Source organism: Akebia trifoliata, chromosome 5 (genome assembly GCF_017979445.1).
Source record: "Akebia trifoliata isolate Shusen 1 chromosome 5, ASM1797944v1, whole genome shotgun sequence".
Lineage (NCBI taxonomy): Eukaryota > Viridiplantae > Streptophyta > Magnoliopsida > Ranunculales > Lardizabalaceae > Akebia > Akebia trifoliata.
In genome coordinates this window covers 7253892-7274048 of record NC_141379.1, presented here as the reverse complement: position 1 = coordinate 7274048, position 20157 = coordinate 7253892, and the positions used below count along the sequence as shown (strand labels likewise).

At 34.6% G+C, this 20157-nt stretch overlaps 1 protein-coding gene across 8 annotated transcripts in view; it reads left to right on the top strand.

The window, feature by feature from the left end:
- LOC147401345 (U5 small nuclear ribonucleoprotein helicase) overlaps positions 1 to 18725 on the top strand; it is a 48276-nt gene extending 29551 nt beyond the window's left edge. For 2 of the 8 annotated variants that reach the window (XM_086442605.1, XM_086442604.1), the window contains 14 exons: positions 2529 to 2678; positions 2758 to 2949; positions 3093 to 3158; positions 3453 to 3608; positions 3701 to 3844; positions 11566 to 11633; positions 11718 to 11883; positions 11969 to 12031; positions 12946 to 13041; positions 13184 to 13351; positions 14822 to 14992; positions 16039 to 16185; positions 16249 to 16380; positions 17843 to 18349. In XM_086442605.1, coding sequence (XP_086298731.1) covers positions 2529 to 2678; positions 2758 to 2949; positions 3093 to 3158; positions 3453 to 3608; positions 3701 to 3844; positions 11566 to 11633; positions 11718 to 11883; positions 11969 to 12031; positions 12946 to 13041; positions 13184 to 13351; positions 14822 to 14992; positions 16039 to 16185; positions 16249 to 16380; positions 17843 to 17926 — 1803 coding nt within the window. In that variant the 3' untranslated portion in view covers positions 17927 to 18349. The other 6 variants (XR_015178442.1, XR_015178443.1, XR_015178447.1 and 3 more) reach the window with 6 other exon arrangements.
- The last annotated feature ends 1432 nt before the right edge of the window (positions 18726 to 20157 follow it).

The window sequence follows — 20157 nt, the reverse complement described above, 5'->3', positions numbered from 1 at the left end:
TTTGTGCGGTTCTGCCTCTGCAAAGTTTTGGAATTATCAATTAATGGTTGTAGTTCTTTTGTCAAATTGTACTAGTGAGAACTAACAAGTAGGTTTTAGTGAGATAATGTACACCTATTCATTAGAAATGACTACTCTGAATTGTCATTTTTAATCCATGAGAAATCAAAGAAAAGCCAACAAGTCCACAAGGTACATATAGATTTTTCAAAAGTTAGATTAAAACCGGAGAATGTAGCAGAGAAAATAAAAAGATTGTCCTATGCAAGATCCCTATACAATGAACAACATTTGTAGGCTGAAAATCTTGGTGAGAAAAAAATTACCTATTTGTGAGTTGGCAATTGGCACCAAAATCTTAAAATCTCATTTCATTCAGTCAGGAGAAAACCAAACGGTCTTGACTGAAACATTGAATGTTTCGAGGTCAAGTTTCATTCCAATTTGGGCTGAAACTGGATTGTTCCATCGAAACATTCCGAAATGGCATGAAGACGAGTCACCATCAAGTCTCTGTTTTAACTATAAAACCTGACAAAGCCCCATTGAACACAGGCTTTGCCATTAATCTACTCAACAATCCAGCAACTTTCAAATAGAAATGGTGACAAAGGGCCACCTAGTCTTAGTCCTCTAACCCCTAAAGAATCATGCTGGGCTACCATTCACCAAAATTGAAAATGATGCTAAGGGTAAGATTTCATCATTTAGTTTGTCCACCTTTGCCTTAAACCCTTACAACCTGTCAAGTACCTGAAAAACACCCAATTTACGAAGTAATAGGTTTTTTCTAGATCAATCTTTGGAACTCTCGATCGCGTTCTCAAATTAGCTATCAACACCCCATCTAAACATTGACAACCCTTGAAGATAACACATTGTTCTAATTTAATTACTGTTTGGATACCCTCTTTATTGTTGATGAAAGCATTTCCCTTATAATTTTATACATGGACATAATGAGACTAATTTTCCTAAAGGGGCCGACTAGTTGCACATCACCTAGAATCGATTGCACTCCAATCTAAAAAAATTACTTATTTTTGCCTTTAAAATTAAAAAAGAAAAAACGATCACATCCCTACTTTTTACATTCTACAGAAAAAATTACACCAATACTGAAGATAAATAAACCATCATTAGCAGGAGTTCTTGCAGATTTTTATTCTACTTGTAGATCATGAAGCTTTGAAAATTGAATTTATAATTTATGAAGCTTTGATGTTGTGGTCTCTCTATGATTTTTAAAGATGAAGAAAAACAATGCAACTTTTTGTTTTTAGAGTGCAATCCTAACAACGTAGTTCAAGTGGATTTTTTCAAGTGATGGAGTGCAACTGGTACTGGGTGATGTGCAGCTAGTCAGTCCCTTTCCTAAAATGTGCAATATATTCAACCCCAACCTACTTTGGGATAAATGATACAAATGTGGTGTTTGAGAAATAATCTTGGTATCACCCCTTGAAAATCCTTCACCCTAGCATCAAATCATCCTTAATTATGACGCAAAGAGACTTGAAGGATGAAGTGGAGAAATCATTTGACCTTAAGGTCTTCTAACTACCATGATTTAAAGTAGTATACCATTTTGAAATGTATCGGCCGATATATACTATTATTTGAACATTCTATTACTAAGCATGTCTGGAATCAAAGTTTCAATAAATATTCCAGCCTATGTCAGTTTGTCTCGAAATGTTTTGGTGAAGCCTTCTGAGAGGAACCTGACCATAATGAAACAAAGTTTTCAAATTGATGGCATACCCCTTGACCTTGGTCATCTCAAAGACCTACAAAATGAGATAAGTGTCCTCATCTTCAACCTCTTGCCAAAAACCCTTGATTTTTCTCCCCAAAACATCATATATAGATTCTATTTAAATTTTTTTACCATCATCGTTAACCTTGATATTCCATTTCCTTCAACCTTCATACCTCAAGAACAAAATAGGATTTTAGTGAAAAATGATGGATTTATAGTGTGCTATTGACATGAAAAATGTGATACATTTTATGACTCAAATTGTTTTTTCCCCCAGTATTTATCACTAAATAACTAGTTTTTATGTATGTTTCTTTTCGTTTCTGTGAATGTTTCTGTTTTTTTTTACTGAAACAAAATTTTAATCCTTGCTCCACTCATACCCACGACATTAGACATACTTTGTCTTCTTCAAAGGACTTTCCATGTCATTCTTTCTGCTTCAAGTTAATGCTATTGATATCGAGATTATTTAAAGATACAAGACCCACATTTTCCCAGAATGTATTGTCATTATTATCTTCAATGCCTTATCCCCAAAAAAACGAATTTTTTGACTGCTAAAACCATATTGTTGTACTTCTAAATGGTTCCTTCTGTTAGTGTATGTGTCAAATGTTCATTGCTCCTGTTCTAGTACGCTGCTTCTCATTAGCAAATCTTCCTTTTTTTTTAGTGTTTATACATGATTTTGTTTGGATCTTACAGTTTTTGTTTATATTATGCTTGCTGTAGAAATTTGAATTTACTATATTTTCGTGAACAGGGGTACCCAGGGAAGTTCTATTGTCCAAGAATGAATAGTATGAACAAACCTGCATATGCTGCCATTTGTACCCATTCACCTACAAAGCCGGTTCTTATCTTTGTTTCATCTCGTCGCCAGACAAGGCTTACTGCGTTGGACCTCATTCAGGTGAGTTATTACATTGTGTTGAAAACATAAATAAGTCCTTGACATCAGCAATTATTAATATGCGTTTATTTATTTGCAGTTTGCAGCTTCAGATGAGCATCCAATTCAGTTTCTGAATATGCCAGAGGAATCGTTGCTAATGGTTCTTTCTCAGGTCACTGATCAGAACCTGAAGCACACTTTACAGTTTGGAATTGGATTGCACCATGCAGGACTGAATGACAAAGACAGGTCTTTAGTCGAGGAACTTTTTGCAAACAACAAGATTCAGGTATTCTTTCATTGCCACAATAGGCCTTATGTTTTTAGCCTGACTGACTGTAGATTCCAAATAAAGCCTCATTCATTTTCTTCTTAACTTAATCATTAAAAAATTCTTTTACGACTTGATGTTGTACTTCTTTCCCATGTTAGGTTTTGGTATGCACCAGCACATTAGCATGGGGAGTAAACCTTCCAGCTCATTTAGTTATTATCAAGGTGAGGATTCTTGTTAGAAAAGTTCGAAGAAAGCTAAATAGGAAATACTTTTTCTAATTAAATTCTAATTGTCAAATTTGTGCAAACTGTTTCAACACGTCAAAGAGATTTAAGAAATTGTACATTCATAATGCTAATTTAATGCAACATTTCAGACTTACGTAATCTGTGTGTATACAAGTGATGTACCCACGGTGCATGTGCATGTTTGTCATGAGATTTGATGTTTCATACGTTGTGCAGTTCCCCAATTCATTTGGCTGATATTTGCTAAAACTTCTTTTTCTGATGCAGGGAACAGAATATTATGATGGGAAAGCAAAACGATATGTTGATTTCCCGATTACAGATATCTTGCAAATGATGGGCCGTGCAGGCCGACCACAATATGACCAACATGGTAAAGCTGTCATTCTTGTTCATGAACCAAAAAAGAGCTTCTACAAGAAGGTAAGAATAGAAATGATAAACAAAATATTCAGTTATTTAAAAATCTTCTTCATTTGATTGCTGAAATAACTTTCTGTGCTTTTTATTGGCAGTTTCTTTATGAACCATTTCCAGTTGAAAGTAGCCTGAGGGATAAGTTGCATGATCACATTAATGCAGAGATTGTTTCTGGCACAATTTGCCATAAAGAGGATGCAGTGCATTATCTCACCTGGACTTACTTGTTCCGTCGATTGGTATGGTTTTGTTTTACTTGGTATAAAACTATCCTGTTTGGTAAGATCTATGTATGCTAGATTGCTAGGCCATAAAAAGATTTCTGATCACCTATTCTGATGGGATCAAGTGTGTAGCTGAACTTGATGGCACTCTCTTTTGGCCACATACTTAGTCACTACTCTCTACTTACATGTCAAAATGGCAATCATATTTTCTTAAGGCTTGTTAAAAATTGTTTAAAAAATAGGCACTGGCTTGAGCTATAAAACTCGGTATGATCTTTTTTAGCAAGCCATGGCCTTTATTAGCATCTTTTTATTCTCTTATATCTTTTCCTTAGGATTATCTGCCCTTCTTGTATCTTAATACTACTAAACTTGTGACTTATCAAGAAAAGAAAAAGAAATGAAAAATATACAATTAATAGAAGTGTGTCCAAGCATGAATCTAATGCTCATTTCCTAATGGAGTTTGAACTCTGAGCTTTATATTCTATTGCAAACATGGCATTATCTCAAGTTATTTTTTTCATGTTTGGTAGGCTACTTTATTTATGGACCTTCTATATCATTCTATATTCTTATATGTGTATGCATGTGTATTCTGCCGATGATACCCTAGTGTTTATGGATGCGTTAGACGACCAGGTGAGATATTTGAGCGGGGTCCTTTGTTGTTTTGAGCGGTGCTGGTTTGAGCATCAACTTTAGGAAGAGTAAGTTGTTTTGAGTGGGATGTGAAACGGGAGTCGATAGGTGGAATGCGATGTTTGGGTGTTAAAAGGAGTCTCTTCTTACCATTTATTTGGGTTTGCCTCTAGGTGTGGAGTATAGAAGCAAGGCCATTTGGGCCTCGGTGATTGAGTCGAGTGTTGGTAAGGAGATTGAGGGCCCGTGTGGATACAGGAGCCAGAAGTACATAGAACATAAGTACTCCCATATTTGAAGTACTGTCTGAAGTAGCTGAATACGTGTTGTACGTTTGGATGCAGGATTTGAGAAGTACTGCTAGAACTACTTCTCAAAGAGTTCTGTTAAAATGACCAGAATGCACTTATATGTAATAATTACTGTTTTTAAAATTATAACTCAATAACTTATGTTAAAAAAAAGTAACAGTTACTGTTTTTATTAAATAAAAACATTATAACATCATTTTAAACTCAAAATATACTTATTCTTATTTTTTTTTAAAATTCGATAGAACCTCCCCTAAATATTGGATATATGAAAAATAAAGCCTGTATAAAAGCATGACTGCTATCATATAATAAAACCTGTATCATCATACATAAAACCATATGTAATAATCATACCAACATATGTAAAATGAAAATAAAACATCCATCAACAAAATATACATGTGATCGTCATACCAATAAACAAAGATGTTCATATAGTAGAAACATATTGAATTTACCAAAAAATATAATTTATTCAGTTACTAGTAACTTCTAAGTCATAAAATTATATAATTATATCACGTCGATCACAAGCTTTTTTTATAGCTTCAGCTATGACTTCTCTCCTACATTACATTTCTTTGTGTCCTTCCCGTTGTGAACTTTTCGAGGGTCTAGGCTCATCTAAACTCCTAGGGATGGCTTCATTTATATAATCTAATTCTTCGTATATAGCAAACTCAACATTTGCCAAAGCTTCCTTTCGAATGAAATTGTGCAGTCCCATGCAAGCAAATGACAATATCCCTTTGTGTTTCAATGGAATATATGTGCATGTTCCTAAAAATTGCCTATCTTGCCTTTAATACCCCAAAACACCTCTCTATAACATTGCGCAATGAGGAATGAAGATGGTTAAATAACTCTTTCTTTTCCTTCTGCCATGCACCCTATCGGAAGTCTTGTAAATGGTAACAGACACCCCTATATGGTATCATGTATCCATCCATCAATGGATAGTCAGAGTCAACCAAGTAATATTTACCTACAAATGAATAATATTTTCATTATTTTTTATATATATATAACGTATAATTGAATGTTCTTATAAGTAAAAATTTTAATACCAACCTGACGGAGGGTGAAAAAGTCCTAAATTGGGATTATTTATGGTTTTGAAGAACACGTTCACGTCATTTGCTTGTCCCTCCCAACCGGCAACTACATATATGAAGAACATATCGATAAAGCATACATCCATTACATTTTGCGTTATACCCTTTTGACTTAAATGTTGAAGTTGATCCGCTATTGGAACTTGTGCTCCAATGTGAGTACATTAATCGCTTCCACATAATTAAAGATTAAACATTATAATTTTTTTTTAATGTAACTTTAAAATTTCCTTAAAGAAAGGCCAGAATCTTTGATTTGTGCAAATTTGAAGAGGGATCTCATCCAAAGAACAAGGCACAATGAGAGTTTTGCACAATTCAAGGATAACTTTCAAGATTCTATGAAAGTGTACTCACGGTTTCTTCGGGACGTTGAAATCGATCACCAACACTACACATGCGCTCATTTTGTCCCAATATCTTTAGGATATTTCCAAAGAAACGTTCTTTGTTCTTTCGAGACCCACCTCTTCATGTAGAGTTTTGCACAATTTCTCAAATACAGGTTTTTCCATCCGAAATTGTTCATGACATATTGCATTATTCCCAGTCAAAACATAGTTCATATAATTTTGTCCAGTAAAACTACAATTAGTCTTGGGTTGTTGAACTAATTTATTTTTACGAGCCGTACAGTCATGATTTGCTGCAGCAATTGTAGTCATACATATAATCTCATCGTCTAAATCTGAATAATCCATCTTGTTTCTATTTACATTATTAATAAAAAATATCATTTAATATTTCATATTAACAATCACATATATATATATATATCAATCTATAAACAATCACATAAAATATTAAAACAAACATTTTTAACAACCAAACCATAATCCATAATTCATAATCCATAAGACAAAATCAATAATCCACAAACCAGAACCAAATAGAAACATAATCCATATAAAATAAATCCAAACTATAATTCCATGAAACAAACATTCTTTTGCTAATTACATAGTCCACCAAAAAAGGGTTAATAAAAGACTGACCCATGAGAAAAAACCACATTACCCTCTAGTGATCACCATGATAATGACGGTATTCAAAATCAAGGTATGATAGACGAGCATCATTTGTCGACAAGTTATTGAAGGCATTCCTAAAATCTACACTCTCCATGAATTTGGATACCGCATGACAATATCGATCGCTACCTAGAGGAATTTCATCCACTAATTCGTTAAGAAGTGCCATGTATTCACCATGAGTAAGCTTTTTTTGCTTGTTTGGAATTTCATCACTATGAATCTTTGATTGGAAAAGATCCACCAAATGATTGAATTCAACCTCGAATAAATTAGATTTTCCTCCTTTTTTGCGTTTTGATCTAGAATCCCCACTTATTGACGACCTTTCTCTGTGGTGGTTTTGAACTTGATGACTCATCAATATCATCGGTGTGAGTTGGGAGGATATTTTCTTGTGTCGTTAGAATGTTTTCAGGGGTATCGTCATCATCATCATCAACAATTGACTCATTCGTCATGTTTGTCGTTGCAGAAGATCAAACACGAGATCCAGTAGCTTTGGTACTACTAAATAACTTGTCCAACTCATCTCTGTGCTCCAATGCCTTATAATGAAATTTATTATCTCCAGGATGTTACCATAAAAAATGATGAATACTATTAATATATATTTATTGATATCTTCATAAATAAGTGAAATTAAATATATAAAAAAATATTTATTACCATGATAGAATAGTCGTTCCAACTGATTCCAATTACACTCATTAGATGGGACCAAGCCTTACAATCTAATTTTGTTTTGTTCCAATAATTTTTGAATTGTTTTTGTTCGAATTTAAATCTTGTTTTCTTGAAAAATTCATTTCGATTAAACTTCCATTTTAACCTATGTAAAGTTGGCTCAATCTTACAACCTTGCGTGACTGCTTCAACACATAGTTCAACAAAGGTTTTGTGTAAATACGGACTCCAATTTGCTTTATTCTTGTCATTTTGTGTTGCAACTTGTTTTTCGTTGTTCATATTTGTTGTTTCAGAAGACATTTTGAAATGAAAACAAATAAATATGTGAAAAAAAAAAACTAAATAAATATTTAAAAGAAAAAAATTAATCATGTGTTAGAGAAAAATATGAATAAATCAATAAGAAACATTCTCTTATAATAATAGCCTAAAAAAATAATATTTCACAACAAACTGATTCTGATAGGAATTAAAACCGATAGAAGAGACAAGGCAATGTGTGTCTGATGTAGGACTAAACTCAACAACTTGTATTACGTACTCTTGAGATTGTTTAACTCTATGGATTTGGGCGATCTATAGTCAAATAGAAATTATAAACAAAAAAGCCTTCAAGATTTCCCCCTGTCTCTTCGATCTCTTGTCTAAGAAGAATTTTCCTTGGGTTGAATTTCTGAACCTTGAAGAAAACGAGCCCTATTGGGATTTGGGATGCAGGAGAGGTTTCAACGATTGGGAAATCTAGGACCTTGCTGATCTAATGACCAATTGTGACAGAGCTTATTGGGATGTCATAGAAGAAGATAGGATGGAGTGGACCCGTACCAAAAGAGCAAACTTCACCATTAATTCATTCATCCAGTCACGGAGCTCAATAGTTTCTTAACCAATTCCCTTCGGTTACTATTTGGGGTTTGAAAGCTCCCTCTAAGGTTCATTTTTTCATCTGGCTTGCCACTTTGAATAAACTTCCCACGCTTGATCTTCCTATCTCTCGAGGTTTTGTGATGCCATATTGTTGTGCTCTTTGTCTAGCCAATGGCGAGTACGTTGATCATATTTTATTACACTGTGAATTGTCCTCCGCTTTATGGAGGCACTTCTTTGGCCTATTTGGGATTTCTTGGGTTCTCATGAACACTATTATTTCTCTCTTTCAGAGTTGGGATTTGTCCTATTTCTCGAGGAGATTGATCATTTTGTAGAGGTTTCTTCCTTTCGCCATTTGTTGAGGAATATGGTTGGAAAGGAATGGGAGAATTTTTAGAGGGCTGATCTCAGACTTCTGTGAGATTACCCTAAACATTTTGGAGCTTTTATTTTTTTGGTGTAAGTTATACCTTGATTTTAAGGGTGTCTTCTATGAAGACTTTGTCTTCCGGTGGGAGACTTTAGTAAATTGATAGGGGTTTTTTGGGTTGGTCACCTCGACTGCCTTGTAAGTCTCTTTTATCTTATGTTCCTTCATTAATAAATTTACACTTACCAAAAAACAAATTGTGCTATGGTTATGCATGTAAATACAGAAAGTATCATAGGTCAAAATATTACATAGTTATGTATCTTCTCTATAAAACATATTTGGGTTATTAGTGGATGAGTTTATATGTGTATGTGTGGGTGAGTTAATATTTGTGCTAATATGCAATATATGGTTATGCATGTAAATACATAAAGTATCATAGGTGAAAATATTACAAAGGTATGTACCTTCTCTATCAAACATGTCTGGGTTGTTTATTAGTGGATGTTCATTTACCCTTGGCTTGCATATGTAACTTAACTTTGTCTTTAAATCTTTGAATTTTATCTATTTTGGAATTACTCAAATATTTTTGCAATCTATTAGGGCATGAGTTTCCTGGTGGTCCATACAACTCTGGTAGATCAGGTTTTCTTCTACAGTTATACATGGTTCCTGAGGTGCCAAGCTCAAAGAGCTCGACATGAAACAGCACCCTGCCCTCTTTATGGCATGGTGTAACCCATGGTTTAAAATTTCGTTTTTGGTTTTTTTGAAAACCTGAAACAAACACGAACCAATACAAGACATTCTCTAAACATTCAAAACACAATATCTTAATATAAATTTTTTTTTAAAAGTCTTACACAAAAGACTATGGTCAAGGGGCTTGTGATCAGTTCAAAGACACTGGGTATATTAAATATTTACCAAAACATAAGGGTTTTTAGCTAAATAACTCAGTCTTTCAAAGAAGACCAAGGTCAAGGGCATGTAATCGTTTGACTTTCAGTCGGAATTTCTGAGTTTCATAAACAAAAAGAAAAATGGAAGAAGGAGAGAGCGGGAGAGACATTTTAACCTTGGTGTAACCCAAGGTTTAAATTGTCATTTCATTTCAGTGTTTCAGAATTTTGCTAAAAAAATGAAACAGAACCAAAACATGTCGATACATTCCATTTAAATATAGAAAACTAGTTTTTATTTGTTTATAAATTTGGAGAAATACTTTTAAATGATAGATGAAAATCAGAAATATCACACCTTTTGACATTGATACTCATTAGAAATGTTCCGACCCTTCCGTTGTATTGATGCAATGTAAAACATGCCAATAATTTTTTTTTTGATAGGCAAAAACATACTAACAAACTGTAACGCAATGCAGAGTTCGAAACATACTGCAATGCTCCCTTCCGCTGTAATGTCGAAAAACTGTAATGTTTAATCTTTGAACCTTGGTGTAACCACAACGCAATTCTAAGGCTCAATATTATTGAGAAGTGTTTTATACTATTATAAAGTGAAGTGAGCATAGAGTTTTTGTGACAGAGAATTGATTTTGTAATGAGATACTGTTAGTAGACTTAGGATTGTGCTCCAATTGTGGGAATCAATCTATTGAGAAAAGTTTGTGGCTTTAAGCTTCCAACCTAGAACGTTATCTTTTCTATGGCTTTATAAACAATGTAAATCTCACCTTCTATCTGGGATTTTTTTTTTCCTTTGTGTATGTTTTGTTGAGGCTTCTGGATAGATTTTGTTACTAAATAGGAGAAGCATCTGGGACATGCACGGAATAATTATATATTATGTATTGCACAATACTTCTGAACTGAGCTATTGATAAGTATCTGTCAGGTATTTTGATTGTGAGACATAAACTTTGTCCAATTAAAATTATTATAAATTATTGTTGGTTTTACTTGAATACACAAATACAAATAGCCATGGAGTATCAGACAAGTATATGGCTAAACTCGTAATCATGGTTTAAAGTTTGTACCGTTTCAGAATGTTTCATCCAAGACATTCCAGTTTTGGCTGTAACCGGAACAAAACATTGACCCCACAACCTTAAATGTTTTGGGATTTCAAATTGTCTTGGTATGTTTTGGTCATGATGGTCTTGGTTTTTCTCCAGACCAAAACATTGCCTCAAGAAAATGTTTTAAACCTCAGTCACAATACTAATAGAACTATTATGTTAGTGCATCCCCCAATCTCGGAAGATGTCAATACTTGACTGTTGTTAGACATTATTCACACTATATGAGTATTATGTATATACACATAGCATCATGTTAATACATTGAGTGTAGCAGAGTTAGGATGTTGAGATGGATGAGTGGACAGACTAGAAAAGATAAAATTAGAAATGAACACATTCAAGAAAATATAGGAGTAGCTCCAATAGGTGATAAACTAAGAAAAAGTTGATTGAGGTGGCTTGGGCATTTTCAATGAAGACCAATTGCTTCTCCATTTAGAAGAAATTTCCATGTTGAAGGTCCTAAAAGAGCGACAGGAAGACCAAAAAGAACAGGGTTGGAGATTATAGAAGTAGATATGAACTCAATCTCAATAACAGAAGACTTAACTTTTGACAGAGTGTAATGGAGGAACAGGATTCACTTAGCTGACCCAAGATTTGTTGTTGTTTTACTCTAATCTGAAAGCAAACCTCTTTATGTGACAGGTTGTTAATCCAGCTTACTATGGGTTAGAGGACACTGACACCAGAACTTTAAACTCATACTTGTCAAGGTACTTTCATGATAACATGATCCATGACCTTTCTTCTCCGAGGATTGTCTCCTTCTATGCGAGAATGCTAATATTTTTTACCAGGTTAGTGCAAAACACATTTGAGGATCTGGAAGACAGTGGATGCATCAAAGTGAATGAAAACAGTGTGGAACCTCTGATGTTGGGTTCAATAGCATCTCAGTATTATCTCAGTTACATGACTGTATCAATGTTTGGTTCAAACATAGATTCAGATACATCACTTGAAGTAAGTCTGTAGTTTTGTTATAGATGTTGATTGTCTATGTTTATTATCCTAAAATAGTTTATTTAATTGCTATTTTGAATTCTAGGTTTTCCTCCACATTCTCTCTGGTGCTTCTGAGTATGACGAGCTTCCGGTGCGGCATAATGAGGTAATTTTCTAATCCATTATCTGAATACTTTTATTTTGTGTTAGATTTTGCTAGATGGATGAGGAGTAGAAGAATGATGGCCTGTAGTTACACATTGATTTCAAGGTTTATATCTATATCTATATATATATAGGTGTTGCACCATCATTCATTTTTGTATGTGGCAGAAAAGCCAAAGGTATATGTGTATTTTTATTAATATGAGAATATGAAGTAACTGAACATGCGTACAACTTGTTAATATATGTAAATAACATTTCACTCCCTGCTTAATGATCATATTTGAATGATACTTTGGTCTTTCCTTCTTTTTTCTTGTTTTTTCCTTTTTTCCCTTCTAGAAAAAGAGAGAGGTCTATTAGTATTCGATCACTGATACCCATTTCTGATCAATCTACAGAATTCCATTATGTTATCAGTAAATCATTCCTACTTACATTGTAATGTTCCAATTCTGCATATTGCGGTTTCAAGCTCTTTTCCTATAATCTTCTTTGTCAAATTCCCTCTGGGGATTCAGAATTAATTTATAATGTACCTTCCCTCAAGCAATCAACATGCCTATGTAGATCATAATAATTTGGTTGGAGCTTGCAGACCAAAAAAAATATATCGAGTGAGCTTATTAGTAAGATATTTACATGCAAGTCTATGTTTCACTGGGATTGAAAGTGTCAAAATTTAGTGTATAAGTATCATGATGCATACTAGTGCTCATAGTTTTGTTCGGGCTATGAAGTGAAACTGCTTAACTTGAGGGAAATAATGTGGTGTTGATCAGGCGAAAAGGTGTTTAGCATATAGGCCTTTTTGTGATTATTCAAAGCCACAGCATAAAATTTATTTTGATTAGATACATTTACTTGATTGTCCTTTTTAATTTTAACAATTAATTTCAATATCTATTTGTCTAGGAAAATTTTAATGAAGCATTATCGGAAAAAGTTCCATATCTTGTGGATAAGCAACGTCTGGATGACCCACATGTCAAAGCAAATCTACTTTTTCAGGTATGGATCCACCTCGACTTGTATATTCCAGCATATGAATTTCTCTTTGATCTGAATATTTCTTATGTGTCCCTATTTTAAGTTTTCCTTTATCATTTATTGTCATTTTTTAGTTTATTTATCAGTGACTTCTGAATTTCAGGCACACTTCTCAAGGTTAGAGTTACCAATCAGCGACTATGTCACAGACTTAAAATCAGTGATGGATCAAAGTATACGTATTATTCAGGCTATGATAGATATATGTGCTAATAGTGGATGGCTTTCAAGCACAATTACTTGTATGCATCTTCTGCAAATGGTCATGCAGGTATGTCTCCTCACAGTTCTCCATAAATGAGAGAATCTGTCAAAACAAAAGGGAAGCTAGATTATAATGCCCCAGGCCCACAATAGTACAATATTGTCTGCTTTAGGCCGAAGTGCGCACGGCTTTAAAATGCATTGTACTATGTAGGGTCTAGTTTTTTCCGTATAGACCAGGATCTAAACATTCTCCTGACCGATGTGAGACTAAGTTTCACACTCCTCCCTACCATTCTGCCCCCCAACATGACGGCTCTACTTCGACTACACGGTCTCCGTGGCCCTTTCCACGTCCAGCCAGTGGCGCACCAGCAAGGCCGTGACATAGATGGCTTCAACTGTACAAAGATGATTTTTACAATTTACCACTTGTTAAGTATGCATAAAATACAACACTGACATTCCCAAGTATAAGTATAGAATATAAAAGTAGTATTTTGACGTTTCAATGGCCTATCCCATTCTTATAGTTGAACTGGTGATTTTGAAGAAATTGAAAATTTCCTTCAATTTCTAGAAGCCATAAAAATGTCTGAAAAGTTTTTCTAGCTGTCTAGAAGAGTGAACTTTAAAAAATTTGATCCTGACATGTTTGTCAAAGTGCCATTGCATCAGTAACGTATTTTTCTGTTATAGAATATTCCCGTATAATAGGTATGGAAAATCTTTTCCATTTTGGTATACAACCAAAAAGAACGAGGAAATATAAATGCAGAAGCCAGTGAGCCCTTGCTTTCAAGAAACTGTTGTGTCAAGAGTTTGTGCTTTTACCTGTAAAAAGTCTATGAAATTCTTTGATAACATATTCAGAATCATGTAAGATAGTTCTATTGCCTTGCCATAGACTCAAGCATTGCAGTCCCACTTGGATTAAGATTTTTGATATTTCGATAGCCAAGATAAACTATTTCTTTTTTCATAGGTAATTAGCCCACTTAAAACCGACAACCTCAAAGTTGCATTGCAATGTGTCAACAACTGTGCTATGGGTCAGCATTCCATGATAAGCTACTTTGTTTTTCATGGCAGATATATGAGAAAGTATCCATAAAAAATGAAATATTTAGCAAAAGAGAATTTCTAGCTTTCAAGAGAAATTATATCTCAAGAATTGACATATTATGCATCTCAGGGTGAGCTAAACAAATCATGAGTTATTGTTGTTGTGCCCCCCCCCCCCCCCCCCCAAAAAAAAAAAAAGGAAAAGGAAAGGAAAAAAAGATAATTCTGAGCAATATTGTTATTGAAAGGCATTTCTTTAAAAAATATCTTTCCACCTGAAAACATTTCTAGTGAACCAAGCGTAGCCATCATCATAGTCATTGTCACAGCTTTATCCCAAAAATCTGGGATAAATAATTATGCCCCACGGAAAATAGGAGTTTGTCTTCATGGCTTAACTATTATGCATGGCATAGACTACATATTTTCTCTTGATGTATCCTCCCTCATTCTTTACTTTATCTGTTCTCAGGGTTTATGGTTCGATAGGGACTCTTCTCTATGGATGCTGCCAAGCATGAATGCTGATCTTGTAAGTTCCCTTGGCAAAAGAGGTATCTCAAATGTTCAGCAACTGTTGGATCTTCCTAAGGCGGCTTTGCAGGCTTTATTGGTCAATTTCCCTGCTTCACCATTGTATCAGGTATGTTCTCTTTCCTGAGACCTCGGTGGATGTTTTATTCCATGATGTGCTTGTTTTGGAACAATCTGCAATTTTGCATTTTTGAGACAGACTGCTTTTTCTTAGAATTCAAACTTTTCCTGATGTACATTTTTTGAAGATACTCTCATTACCTTGGTTCTAACCCGTAGAATCAGAGCTCTATGGTTTAAGTGGAAGTGTGCTTTTGGAGTGCTATAAGACAACAATAAGATCAGTGCTATATAGAGCTGAATGGTCGGTGATCGAGAAGCAACATGTTAATAGATTGAGTGCAGCAGAGGTGATGATGTTGAGATGCATGTGAGGAGAGACTAAGAAAGGTAAAACTCAAAATGAAAGCGTTCATGAAAAAGAGTAATCCAATAGGTGATAAACTAAGAGAAAGACGATTGAAATGGTTTGGTCACATAGGCATGTGCAACGAAAGCTGATTGTCTCTCCAGTTAGAAGGACATGCAAGTTGAAGGTTCTAAAAGACAAAGGAAGATCTGCAATAATGTGGATCAAGGTAGTGAAAGCTGATTGTCTCTCCAGTTAGAATTGAATGTAGGAACATGATTCAATCAACTGACCTCTAATTTTTCGATGAGACTTTGATTATGATAATAATGATGATGTTTATTCTCCACGACATTATGTCGACTAACATCATTCTACATCACCAAACTCAGGTCCATTGTCACCAGCATGCGTCCGTGTCCAAGTACCCAGATTTGTATGTAATGAATGATTTGAAGAGATCTAAATCTGTTGCTAAATGGAACTATTCCTCAATTGGGTCAGAAAAATCCCAGATAAGCATTCCCTTCTTCTGACTTTCATAATGGCAGTAAGTATGCCCAGTGGACACGTGACTCGTGAGGAGACACTACAGACCCATTGGAGTATGGGTTGCATATCTTCATTGATCCTTTATTTGTGGCAACACGAGACACTTGTGCTTGTTAGCTTCGTTACTGAAACTGAGGTGTAAATTTTTTCTGATTTAGGTCCTCAGGACATTTTTTTTTGTTTTTTTCATGCAGGATCTGCAACACTTTCCCTGTGTTAGAGTGAGTTTAAGGCTTCAGAAAAAGAACAAAGGGGGTGCAAAGTCCCCTATTCTGAGCATCAAATTAGAAAAAACAAACTCTCGGCACACATCGAGAGCATTTGTCCCTCGATTTCCAAAGGTACAAGGTTCATTTAGTGCAATTCTTATAGTTAGGGTAACATTAACTGACATTTTCGTACAGGTAAAAATGGAAGCATGGTGGTTGGTTCTTGGGAATGTCTCTACCTCTGAACTTTATGCCCTAAAGAGAGTTTCTTTCTCTGGCCACTTGAACACCCATATGGAATTACCATCTGCACCAACTGGTCTCAAGGTGAGAACATATTGTTACTCTTCTTGCCGTAGAGCCTGGTCCTTGCTGGCTTTTTTTGGGCATCATATTTTGGATTACCTGTCAATATGTTCTTCAATTCTTTTCCACAAGTACATGGAACTATTAATGAAAAATATTAAAAAAAATAAAAAGGGGAAATGAGGAATTAAGTTCCAACTACTCCAAAAAATCAATCTTTTGGAGGGGGAGAACCATGAATATAAGAGGACCAACCAACTACTCCAAATGACCAATCTGTTGGAGAGGGGGAGAACCATGAATGAATATAAGAGTGTCATAGGGATTAACTCGGGTATGACAAAACCGAGAGTGGAGAGAAATATGCATTCAATGAGTGGAAAGAATCGAACCCATGGTCTATACGTACCTAGCACTCTGATACCATGTTAACCAACCAACTACTCCAAAAGACCGATCTGTTGGAGATGGGGAGAACTATGAATATAAGAGGGTCACAAGGCTTAAGTAGGGGTATGACACACCCGAGAGTAGAGGAAAATATTCTACTCATATCTAGACCATCTCAGTCAGTGACTAGGCTGACAATCATTCATAGGAACTAGTTTTGTAATTATCTTTGATCCAATGAAATTTTCTTCTAGATTTGAAATATCTGCAATGTGGAGTTACAAAACATGAAATGCTTTGACTAGGATAATCCAATATAAGGCATGCTAAGTGGTCTATCTATCTTGATAAAGTATTACAATTTCTGTTTATATGGTCAACTAAAATATGCACTTAAGTTTCAGGATCCTTCTACCCTATGAGCCACCATCGCTGCCACTTCCACTTTGCAATCTCAATCCCCTTCCCGCTTCCTTCAATATAGTTATTCTACATTGCCTGAAACAAACATTTTTTTGGTCACGCACCTTGGTCTGTCCTGCACTGCACCACACCCACTCCTGCTTCATGCAACCAAGGTAATTGACTCTTCGCCGCTCCGACACCCTCTCCTGCTTAAACTTTGTATGCAACCAACAATTTTCCACTCCCAAGCGTGTTTCATACATAATGAGACAAACACTATTCCACTCCCTCTATATGAAACTTTGTATTGTAGAGAAAAACTTTTCTGCTCCCGTACCCAGGTTCATCTTGCACCCTCTCCTGCTATATGCAACTTAGGTATAAGACTTTTTGTAGGCAAGCGGTATCAGAACCCGAGGCTTTTAGGCTGGAATACATTAATCTAAAGCACATACCATCTTTTGTGCCAAAATAAAAAATAAAAATTGAAGAACATAAAATTGCTTTACCAGTGAATTGAAATTTTCTCAGTCATATCCTAAACAGTTTGATCATTATCCTAATGAACGTTTTTTTTTTTTTTTTTTTTTTCGTTTTAATGCATTAATGGCACTCTATGCTTAACAATCTAACATATTCCTCTTACTTTTTCCTTGATTTTTGGTTTGGAAACATTTTATGTTTTCAGGGGATGAAGCTGATTCTAGTTTCAGATTGTTATCTTGGATTTGAGCAACACCATTCGATTGAAGAGCTACTTGGAACTCAGTAGCAACTGAATCATAAATGAGTTTCCTTGGTACCCAAAGCACCCAGAAATCCCGAGTGTCAAAAGCCATCCTAAATGGAGGCTCTGTGCAATTAACAATTGTGTCCTCCAATCAAAATTAGTATCAATGCACTGTCCAAAGCTTTAGGTTCATCTGAGTGCTGATGTGATTATCTATCAAATCATGAGAGATTTTGGTGGAATTTGAGGTTAGCACATTTAACTTAAAGACTTCTTTCATCTGATAGTCTGTATTCGTATATATCATATATAGCATCTATACGGAACTATGAACAGCATCCACTGATCTAAAGGTTGGACAGTATTTGCTGCTTTGTCAAATGCCAATTTTGATAATTTTATATTACAAACCTGTTGTAGACATCAACTTTGAATGCAGGAACACTACTGTTTTTGTTGTGGCCACCACCGAATTCTCTACATCTACATTACACATTATTGCCGTCAGCATCACTACCTGTTAGGGCTGCAACCTGGGCGGGTTGACCCCGAACTCAACCCGGGCTCAACTCAATTGATGGGCGAGCCTGGGCCGAGTTATGTAGAAGATGGTTGAGCCTGAGTTACAATATCTCAATCCGATTTCAATTTGGGTTGAGCTCGGGTTGAGGGTACGAGCAACCTGACTCAACCCGAATCCGATGATATATACTAATATATAATATTTGTATTTTAATTATAGATTTTCTATTTAGCTTTTTTTTATTACATCGTATCATTATGACTTGTGAATAATTAGTTAATATTTATGTTAACTTTGGTTTAATATGGTTTGTCTAAATATTCTCTCGATGGATTTGAAGATTGTATGCGATTTTATTTACTAGTAGTTTTGTTTTTTATGTTGTATTTTTTAAAGATAAAATTATTTGTTAATAAAAAATGAAATTAAGGTTATTCAACAACAAGCCCAACCCAATCACAAACCGCCTAAAATTATCTAACTCGGCCTAATCCAAACTCAACCCGATTTTAGAAGATCAAAAAACTAGGGTTAGTGAGCTTAGGCCTAGTGGTCAGATTGAGTTGAACTCAGGTTGGAGTTGAGCCTGGGTTTACCCTCCAACCCGCCCAGGTTTTAGCCTACTACTTGTCTCACCACCATTTCTGTCTAGTCGACTTTGAAGCAGGCAGCCCGCTTCAAAATTTGAAGGAACCCTGCTTGTTATATGACACGTGGTGTTTCAAATTTATTTTACGTCCCCTACATTTCCTCTAAAATTTGAAATGACTCCTTAGAAATGCCACGTGTAATCCAATAGAGGTGGTTCCTTTAAAGCTTCAAAGTTTTTTCCATTTCTGCCATTGTTAAATGTAATTGGAGAAGTGTCAATAGTGATGGAGAAGAAACATAACGAGGGAGTGACGAGTTTGGTGCATTTTCGAAAGTTTATATTTCTCAATAAATTTCTTATTCGGACATGTTTTGGGCAAATTGGTTTCTGAGCCAAACATATCTTTCAAGGTTATATGATTGGATGTCACCTAAGCTCACACAAATGAAGGTATTTTTGATACAAATATCCCCTTAACAAAACTAATGTTTTTAAATTTCACTCATAATTACACCTTAAATTACAAAAATAATAATAATATCCGATGGTGTTGGACACAACTTTTAACGCTTTTAAATATTAATTGTTTTAAAAGATAAAAAATCCTCATCCATTTTTAGAAATGAGAAGCATATTAGGTTTTCTTACTCTCTTTTTTCACAGTTGTCCTAAAATAATGCTACAAAAAATGCTTTGAAAATTTGAAGATTATATTTTTGAAATAAATAATTCTTAATGGTATAAAAAATTTGGGTTAGACATTACCTTGTTGGTCTCTTTTGTGTTGTTTTAGTGTCTTAGTACGAAAACGATTAGGGACAATGACCTCAAAGACCTATTTTTAAAAAATATGTACCAAAAAGTCTCTTTTAAAAAATTATGGACTCTTTAGTACTTATTTTATCAAAGAAACGTGTTTATTTGAGAATGTTTAAGTAATTCTATGTTTTAAAATTAATGAATGAAAAAAAAAAGATCTAAATGAAAGAAAAAAATATATATTTGTTTTCTCTTCTCAAAACTATTGTTTTTTAACTCACATGGATGATGATGATGGAGGTAAGTATAGTTATCATCATTATCATCAAAATAATTTGATTTATGTATATTAGATTTATTAAATTTTTAAAATTTTTAAAATATTATTTTAAAACTCGA